The sequence below is a fragment of the Hibiscus syriacus genome, unplaced genomic scaffold (assembly GCF_006381635.1).
Source record: "Hibiscus syriacus cultivar Baekdansim isolate YM2019G1 unplaced genomic scaffold, ASM638163v2 tig00110584_pilon, whole genome shotgun sequence".
NCBI lineage: Eukaryota > Viridiplantae > Streptophyta > Magnoliopsida > Malvales > Malvaceae > Hibiscus > Hibiscus syriacus.
Window position 1 is genome coordinate 202,512 of NW_024062792.1, and position 9,643 is coordinate 212,154.

Genomic DNA, 9,643 nt, shown 5'->3' on the forward strand with positions numbered 1-9,643 from the left:
GTGATTTTTTTTGAAAACAGTACTTCCATTTCTATAGAAAACCTCACGATTTGATAACACTTATCAATAGAATCGTGTTTTGAGATTTTCAATCCTGAAGGTTTTCTGCATCGGAACAACCATTGTTCCATTGCCAAACGCGATATGTTATTGCACACACACGGATCATCATATCAACAATTGACATATGAATTTCGTAAAATCCTTGCAGCAACACAGATTGTAAAAACATATTAACAAATTAATATATTGATCGTTGCGATTATCGAATCGAACAATGATATCATGCATATTTGTCGAAAATGATAAAACTATAACATGCATCTCATACATATTGCATCAACCAAGAATTTAACCCGAATTTGGATCGTACAAGTGGCTCTGATACCAATGTTAGGATCGTCGGCTCACCCCATAGCGCAACAGAAACAAAATTTGACGATCTCACCAATGATCCAAGTACAATAAACGAAATCAGAAGGAAATGATGCGCATACTTATCGCGGGTTCCTTGAAAAACAGCAAGGACAACAGCGGCTAATGGTGGTGTCGATCGGTTCAAATCGTAAGTCTCCACTAAATCACGTATCGACCTATACTCAGTTCACCCGATTTATAGCAATATTTGTTTTTTCCAAAACTATTTTTGAGAAAAACGACTGAAGATTATGTGTTTTTTTAAACGGATGCTAGACCTTATACATCATTTTATATCCAAGTTACCCTAATCATATTAAGGATTTTATTATTTCAAATTAATTAAATCTTTATTTAATTAATTGGAATTAAATATTTGAGATTATTAAAACATATGTATAGCAAACATACATATATTAACTCTAGATATATTTTAGTAACGTACAACAAATTGTACATCTTTGCTCGTTTCAATCCTAGGGTGTGACCCTGTAGGTTCTTGTAACGTTAGCAGTAATTATTAGAACAATTCTAATATTACATACAATGAGTGACATCTAGCAATATATCATTGTCACATAAGTTACAAGAAAATATGATTCGACATATCATCTTGGTGATTAACTCTTTTATGTATTACATCCTTATGTCCTTTATATCTAGAATAGACACAAGTATTGAAATAGTCACACTTGTATAGTCCATCTATTGTTTCTTGATATCTAGATTAGACTTTAATTAAGGAATAGTTTGTGATATCTCATATCAACTTATTCGAGCATGTTCATGCGTTTCTAGTCTCACTCAATCAAGTGGCCTGTGATATATTTCCTATTATATAGGAAGGACAAATCCTATCTTAATCATATACACCCACTACATATATTGAGATATATTCAACATCGGTCTTTATAGAGCAACCAATTATGGAGCTTGTTTAACTACATCAAAACATACAACAATATATGTTGGGATAATATTATCTCAAGTCTGAGGATCATACATATAGTCATCACCATGTGCAATGTTATAACAATCACATAATAATCCAAGACATAAGCTCATGGTGGGTCAATCCAATACATTGTTCTCTAACAATATAATCATGTATCAATTATGATATATCTATGTCAATGAGAACTCGTTGTCATCAATCAATAACATGTTAGTCTTAAGCGTATTATTATTGTTCATGCTCATAATAATACTTTACTAGGAATCTTTTAATAATAACAATTATGTCATTATATGGACTTTATTATCTTCCAGTTTATGTTAAATACATATATATAACTGAAAATAATAGCGGTAATGTCTTTATTCAATAAAATCGGTAAATAAATGTATTATTACATTCATCATATGATTTGTCTTTGGACATACTCTAACAAGCCAAACTTCCTCGAACGAAAAGCGCCAGAAAGAACCTTTATCAGAATCCATAGCATTCGTATCAACAAGGATGAGACTGTTGAAAGAATGCTAAAAGCTATCTTAGTTGAAGCGTGTGCTCGTGTGTGCTTGTGCAATGCCATGCGTGCTCATGCAGCTTCATGCATGTCCATGCATAAGGAAGTTCTAGAAGATAATCTAGATGCTAGGTTGTTATAAGTTTGTTAGTCTAGCAGGTTCTTAACAGTCTAACAATTTAACAACTAGTTGGTTAGGTAGTTTTCTTGAATTGCTAAAGCTTTGTAAGTAAGCTGTATAAGTACAGTAGTGTATATTGTGCTCAAACATGGTTTTCTTGATGCAATGAAGTAAAGAGTTCATTTCTTCCTGAACTTCTCTGCAATATTCAATAGGGACTATGGTCGGACAAAGCGTGAGTTTGATTAACAACTTGGAAATGAGGAAACATATCCCACCACAGTCCAATAGTAACCCCTGTCCGACATTTCTCTGATGTTGCTGTGAGAGAAGTTTCCCCTTTCCCAAGTAAACCACTGGCCACTGTAACCCAAATCCTCAAGAGCACAGTCGGACAGAACAGTACGGAAAGCTAGCATCTGGGACTCTCTTCTGTAACGACCCCCTTACTTCTAATGAGAGTACAAAATTTTGTTGAAATCGCCTAACACCAGCCACGGACAGGGCTGATCGATCTTCAAAGAGCGTAACGGATTCCACGCTGCTTCTCTGTGACATTCATCAGGATCACCATAAAATCCAGTGAAGCGCCATTTTTTCCCTTCCGAATCTTCTTCAATAATGACATCAATATGTCTTTGAGAAAGGACTGAAGCGAAATAATGCAATTTCTTTTCCAGGCCAAGCAAAGTCCCCCACTCCTCCCAACCGCTGCCACTTCAATTCCATTTGGGTACCCGCAACTTTTCCTCACATTCTCCATTTTCTTTGCCTGTAGTTTTGTTTCAATTAAAAAAACTACAGGGGGTTTGGCGTCTCTAAGATAATGCTTGAGACGTCTCACCGCTTGGGATTGCCCCCAACCCCGAACATTCCAACTTAGAATTTTCATTGTTGACAGCTAGCCTGCTGAGCAGAGCCTGCCGAGCAGAGCCTGCCGATGGATCATGTAGAACCTGTGTAGATTCTCGAGCAGTATCCTTCGAAACAAGGTAACTTGTAACATCCTGTGCTGAAAGGTGATATCTGGGACTTTTATTTTTCCTAACACCCGCCTCTGGGCTACTCTCATCCTTCTGGCACATCGGAGTATCGAAATCAAATCTTGTCACTTTTGGGGTTGGTAAAGAATTCAGCTCATTATTGGTGGACCTCACAAAAAACCGTCTATTCCCACCTTCAATACTGGTTTCCTTATTTTGCTTGCCTAAATCAATTTGTACCGCTGACTTAGGCTTCCCAGAATCCCCAAAATTGGGGGAAGAATTTTCCTTGACTGACGTCCCCCCTGATTTTTCACTTTCAGACAAAATAGGGAAGTTATGATCTTTCTGACCAGCTTCTAGAAGCCAAATGCTGGACGGAGTAATTCCCCTATGCGGAGGAGCACGTAGCGACAGATCCCACCCCAGGGGTAGAACTTCGCTTTCATGAGAGGCCCTAATAGGGCAGAAGCTTTCACCGTGGCCTAGTTTGCCACATAAAAAAACAAAATAGAGTTAATTTTTCGTATTCAAACCGGACATAATGATGAGTGCCATACTTTAGAAGCATTTTCCTTTTACGCTTCAATGCTAATCTACCTTTTTTTATATATTTTTTTACCCTTAATATTTTATTTTAAGATAAAAATGCCCCTAAAATTTATCTAAATAATCACTTTACTCTTTATTCTTTTCTTTTGGAGTATTTTTTACCATATACCGCTTCATTTTTGTAATATTAACCGTTTGTTGACTAATAATTTTCATAAATATAAGGATTTTCTTTTTCAATACTCTAGAAAAAAGATTAAGAGTCAAAGTGACAATTTAATCAAATATTAGAGGATTTTTGTCATTATGACAAAAAAAGAGAGAAATGGAATAAACCAAGCATATGCTAACATGCAAAGCTTGCTCCCCAAAACTTTTGATTCTGTAAACTTTGGTACCAAGCATCTACATATGATTTGCAATTTGGATCTTTCATTTCACATATACAAAAACCGCTTACCCTATTCCCATATGTAATGGGATAAGGGGAAGGTATGGTAGTAGGTTATCCTCAACGCCAGGTTGAGAGCAGCTTCCGTGGAAAACTTCCATTTATGAATTGACTTCAATGAGACTCGATCCCACGACCATTTCACATATACAATTAGTCAAATATCAATATGGAAAGAATAAGTCAGCTAGCACTTCCAATATGTTCTTTCAGCATGTAGCATATGCCCAAGTACATGCTGTTAGTACATACACAGATGATGAACAACTTAAGATTCCCATAAAAAAAATATGCAAAATAGATACCAAAACTTGAATATATATATATATATATATATGTGATTTAAGATTCCCAGAAAAAAAAAGGGTTACAAGAGATTCCCATAAATGAAAAAACAAAGGTTTGCTTTTCATTCTTCTCCCTTCCTTCATACTTTGATTAATAAAAAAACAGTAGTAAAGGAGGAGGTTGAGTTCTCAAAAACCTAATACTTTTATCTATGTACACTCTGCTCTGTTACTTAGTTCTCAAAACATTAACCAAACAGCAAAAACAGAAGAAGATAAGACCATGATCAGATGTTGATAGGGTTCATGGTGGTTGATGGACCCCCTCCATGTGAGGAAGAAACTCTGCTCTCTGTGTAATAAACTTGCATTTCATTGGAAAAGTGGAAGATGAAGCTTGGAGACCATTTTCTTATCAGGCAAACAGAGCCTTATATTTACATTGATAAGCTATTTTTTTCTTTTTCTTTTTCTTGATAAGCTTTTATTTATGTATGATTTTGACTGGTGATGATGATTTCCAGATCTTTTCAATCCATTGAAATTGTTTCCCCTCCATTTAAGATCTATGGGTGCCCTGCATTTCATAAACAATAAACATTCATTTAGTAATTTGATTGAAGTTTTGGTTTTTCCCATAAATTTTCCCAGAAAAATTATTATATATAGTTTAACTTACTCAGGACTTGTTCTGCAGAAAATCTCCTGGAAACATCTCTGCATATCATCTTCCTCAACAGATCCTTAGCCTCAGCAGAGACTGATCTAAAAATCCTAGAAGGAAACCTCAAATTCCCTCTCAAAACAGCCTCGAAAATATCCTGTGCATTTTCGCCAAAAAACGGCGGAACGCCGGCCAGAATGACGTACAAAACGACGCCAGCACTCCAGACGTCAACCTTCTCGTTGTAAGGTCGACCCATAACGACCTCCGGCGCGACGTAATACGGCGTTCCAACCAACCTATCGGCGGTGCCGAGGTCCCCCGCCAACCAGGCGGCGGAACCGAAATCGCCGATCTTCAAATTCCCCCTGAAGTCGAAGAAGATGTTATCGGGCTTGATGTCTCTATGAACGATCCCGAACCTGTGACAATGAGCCAGACCCGACATGAGCTGTTGCATGTAAGAGGCGGCCTTGGGTTCGGACAAATCGTGTTGCAGGATCTGGTCGTAGAGGGTGACCGGCTGACAGAGGTCGAGGATGAGTTGAAGGGTATGTTCGGATTCGAACATGTCGTGGATTTGGACGATGTTGGGGTGGGGGGACAAAAGGGACATGATCTTCGGCTCGTTCTCCAGGCATTCCCGATCGGTCTGGTCGGAGAGGAGGCGTTTTTCGATGGTTTTGCAGGCGAAGTGGGATTCGGTTACGGCGGAGAACACTCGAGAGATGACGCCGAAACGGCCCCTTCCGATCTCTTCGCAGGGCTGGTACTTGTTCTCTAGTGCTTGACTCAACATTTGCAGGTGTTTTTGGTTTGTTTGTTTGGATGAGAGTTTTTTTTTGTGTATGGGTTTTCTGTTTGGTTTGGTCGAAACTTTGGTAGTAATGGGGGGATTATATAGAGAGAAAAGAGAGGAATTGTGAGAGGAATATTCGGTGGGTTGGGAGGGGAAAAAAGGGAGGATTTAGAAGGCAGGCAGTTAACCCGTTTGTTGGTTAGAAAATTCAAAGTTAAAATTTTTAGGATCAAAATAAAATAAAAATTGATAGTTATGTATGATTTTAAAAATTAAAATTTAGATATTAAAATGAATCAAAATTAATAATTTAAATATTAAATACATATTTTACCCTAAGTTTTATATATTTAAGTAAAAGGGCCGAGTAAAACCCAGTTGTATGGTAAAATATTAAAATTTGATTTGTCCACCTCGTTGTCTTTTTCCAGCTGATAAGCTGTTAGCTTTACATTGTTATGGCGACCGAGCATTCCAAGAGTTCTAAGCAACCACCAGACGAGCCGCATGAACTACCTGAAAACAAATATTAAATAGGATAAACTATATGTTTAATACTTAAACTATTACTTTTATCTTATTTTGATATCTATACTTTTATCTTTTTTTCAAAATCATACCTAACGTTTTTTTTCTTTGTTTTGCTTTGATGTCATGTCATAAAAAACTTAATGAAACTATTATAAGTAGGGATAAAAATTTAATCCGAATATGTCGGGTTTCGACTCAATCCGATTGTAAGTAGGGATAAAAATTTTAGCAAAATTTAACCCTAAATCTTAAAATTCTAATTCTTAAACTTTAGATAAAATAACTAACAACACCAAAACCTCATTTATAGAATTTTTCTATCATCAATGCAATTCATGACATAATAATAATTTCATAAATAATTTATAGTTTAAACATGAATTCAAATTCCACCAAAATTAAGGGTAAACTATATGAATAGTCACTAAAGTTTGAGTAAGTTTTCATTTTCCATACTAAAGTTTCAAAAGTAATAAATTGGTCATTAACGTTATCGATTTATAACAAATCAATCACTCGCCATTAATAATTGTTAATGTGGTTGACGAAATGCTGATGTGGCATGTTACAGCCACGTTGACCACTCTTTTAACTCTAAGTATTGTTTTCTATAATGACAACCCCCATTTTCTCACCTTTGCTTCTTATCCCTTCATCCTCTTCCCATAGCTATGGAAGCTCTTTGATCTTAATATTTTTGTTTTGTTCTATTTTTTGGTTGTTGGATTTATAATGTTTCTTTCCTTAAAATCAGGAAAAAAATGTTTTTTTTATTAAATCCTCAATAGTTTAAGGGGTTTCAGTGGAATATTTTAGTTTATTTGATGGGGGTTTTGAGGTTTATGGTATTTGATCATTTTGCTAAAATTGAATAGCTGCCTTAATCATCTTGATTCACCTAAGGTTTCAATCCGTGTTAAAAAGATTCAGAGTCTTTCCCCTCTTTAAACTATTTTAAACCTTGATGGTAAAGTGGCATGTTCTTGTTATATTTGCTTGAAATGATCAGCTTCAGAGAGAGCATTACAAAGTTATATGCAATATCAGTTAACGACTTGAAGTCTCCTACATTTTTGGTTTAAAGTTCGAAACTAAAAGAAATCACCTTTTGAAGATTAATTTTTGTTGTATTATTATTAGATTTGTTTAGAAACATGAATTTATAGCTCTTCCTAGATGGTCTGGACCGAGAATGATGTAAATGAGAGAAGGGAACCTAGTCGAAGAAAATGGTGTCGTAAAAGAATCATAGTAAAAGAAAAGAAACTTTGTAAATCCAGCAACAACAACAAAATAGAACAAAACAAAAATATTAGGATGAAGGATGCTTCTATGGCTGTGGGAAGAGAATGAAGGATAAGAAGTAAAGGTGGAAAAAAGAAATACGGTTACTATTATAAAAAACAATTTTTTTAAAGCAAAGAGTGGTCAACATGGTTGTAACGTGCCCCAGTATTTCATCACTAACATTAACGATTGTTAATGGCGAGTGACCGATTTGTTTATAAACTGATTAGGTTAATGAATAATTTGTTAGAAATAGATAACATTAATGATCAATTTGTTACTTTTGAAACTTCAGTAGGGAAAACAAAAGTTTGCTCAAACTTTAGTGACAATTTATTTAGTTTACCCTAAAATTAATTAAATGGAATGGACCAGGCCGAATTAGTCTAAGCTAGTTTATCCAAATTTCTCAATTCAGTAGTTGACAGCCCATAGAAAACCAACATCTATTAATAAGGGTCCTACTCTAATTACACAAAATTTGAGGGGTCAAACAATAATAATATATAAGATTGATATCCCCTCGATTTCTGAAAAGGATATATAGGGTTCTAAGAGTCAGAGATTTTCAATCCAAGAAGCTAGGGTTCGTAATTTGTTTCTTTCAATCGAAATAGTTCAAGGCGAAGCAAGTGAAAAAAACAAGTGAGCGAAGATGAGGATAATGATAAAAGGAGGAGTACGGAAGAACACGGAGGATGAGATATTGAAAGCGGCGGTTATGAAATATGGGAAGAATCAATGGGCACGGATTTCTTCTTTACTTGTTCGTAAATCTTCTAAGCAATGTAAGGCTCGTTGCTACGAATGGCTTGACCCTTCCATCAAGAAGGTACATTTCTTTCTTTCTTTTAATTCTTTTCGTTTATCAACATGTGTTTTTTAATTAGTCTTGATAGAATTTTAGAGGTGTTTAATATTGAATGGCTTATTTGGGTTTCTTCTTAATTAACCAAATCAGTTGTGGGTATTGAAATCTTAATATCTGTGTACTTGTATGTCTAAATATGGATTTTTCTTGAAGAGCATAATATAAAATGGCTAAAGTAAGAACCAAGAGCATTCTAATTAGAGGATTTGGAACCGTTTGGTGCTTAAATTGTCTGCGGCATTCTTGCTGAAAGTTGAGTAATGGTGTGTTTTTATTTGGTTTTTGTGATAAATGTAGACCGAGTGTACCCGAGAAGAGGAAGTTCATAAACAAGAAGTAGCTCATGGATGTATACAGAGTACAAGCACAAAGACAAGAGGCAGTTGAGAAGAATCGCGCTCTTGAACAGTCTGAGGATGCAGTTGAGAAAGATCGTGCTCTTGAGCCGTCTGAGGAGGCAACTGAGATGGATCGTGCTGTTGAGCCGTCTAAGGAGGAGGCAACTGAGAAGGATCGTGCTCTTGAGGCAGTCTGAGGAGGCAGCTGAGAAGGATCGTGCTCTTGAGGCGGTCTGAGGAGGCAGCTGAGAAGAATCGTGCTCTTGAGGCGGTCTGAGGAGGCAGCTGAGAAGGATCGTGCTCTTGAGCGGTCTTAGGAGGCAGCTGAGAAGGATCGTGCTCTTGAGCGGTCTTAGGAGGCAGCTGAGAAGGATCGTGCTCTTGAGTGATCTGAGGAGGCAGTTAAGAAGGATCGTGCTCTTGAGCCGTCTGAGGAGGCAGCTGAGAAGGATCGTGCTCTTGAGCTGTCTAAATATGAATATGCACTCTCTATGATTAGTATTGCAGTAGTAGTCTGTTTTCTTCCCTGATTGAGTAGTTTTCTTTTCCTCCACATAGGTCTAGAGAGGTTTTTAACGAGGCTCTCAATCAGACCTATAATTTCTTTTGTAATCATATTGGTCGAGTAAAAAAATTTAAATAATATCTTTGAAAATTTAATAGATTATATTCTTCACTTTCCTTTTGGTAATTAGAAAAAAAATTAAAGATAATATTCATATTATTATATAATAAATTTATCTAATTTTCAAGTAAATTGTGAATTTAGAGATAAAATTAATAAACTTTAGAAAAATATGAAATAAATTAGGTTATGTAAATATAATATGGTATAAAAATAATATGAAAATATGTCAATTCATTTTATGTTTC

The 9,643-nt window shown here is 35.8% G+C and overlaps 2 protein-coding genes across 2 annotated transcripts; one reads left to right on the forward strand and one right to left on the reverse strand.

Annotated features, from left to right (window-relative positions):
• Positions 1–4,832: 4,832 nt before the first annotated feature.
• LOC120133590 (phosphoenolpyruvate carboxylase kinase 2-like) lies at positions 4,833–5,767 on the reverse strand. The gene is made up of 2 exons (XM_039150151.1): positions 4,960–5,767; positions 4,833–4,857 (listed from the first exon to the last, which is right to left on the reverse strand). The coding sequence occupies exons 1-2, from the start codon at positions 5,741–5,743 to the stop codon at positions 4,847–4,849; spliced, it is 795 nt and encodes a 264-aa protein (XP_039006082.1). The 5' UTR covers positions 5,744–5,767; the 3' UTR covers positions 4,833–4,846.
• A 2,301-nt stretch (positions 5,768–8,068) lies between these two features.
• Positions 8,069–9,432, forward strand: LOC120133589 (cell division cycle 5-like protein). The gene is made up of 2 exons (XM_039150150.1): positions 8,069–8,393; positions 8,730–9,432. Exons 1-2 carry the CDS (start codon positions 8,217–8,219, stop codon positions 8,817–8,819), a joined length of 267 nt encoding a protein of 88 aa, XP_039006081.1. The 5' UTR covers positions 8,069–8,216; the 3' UTR covers positions 8,820–9,432.
• Positions 9,433–9,643: the final 211 nt, after the last annotated feature.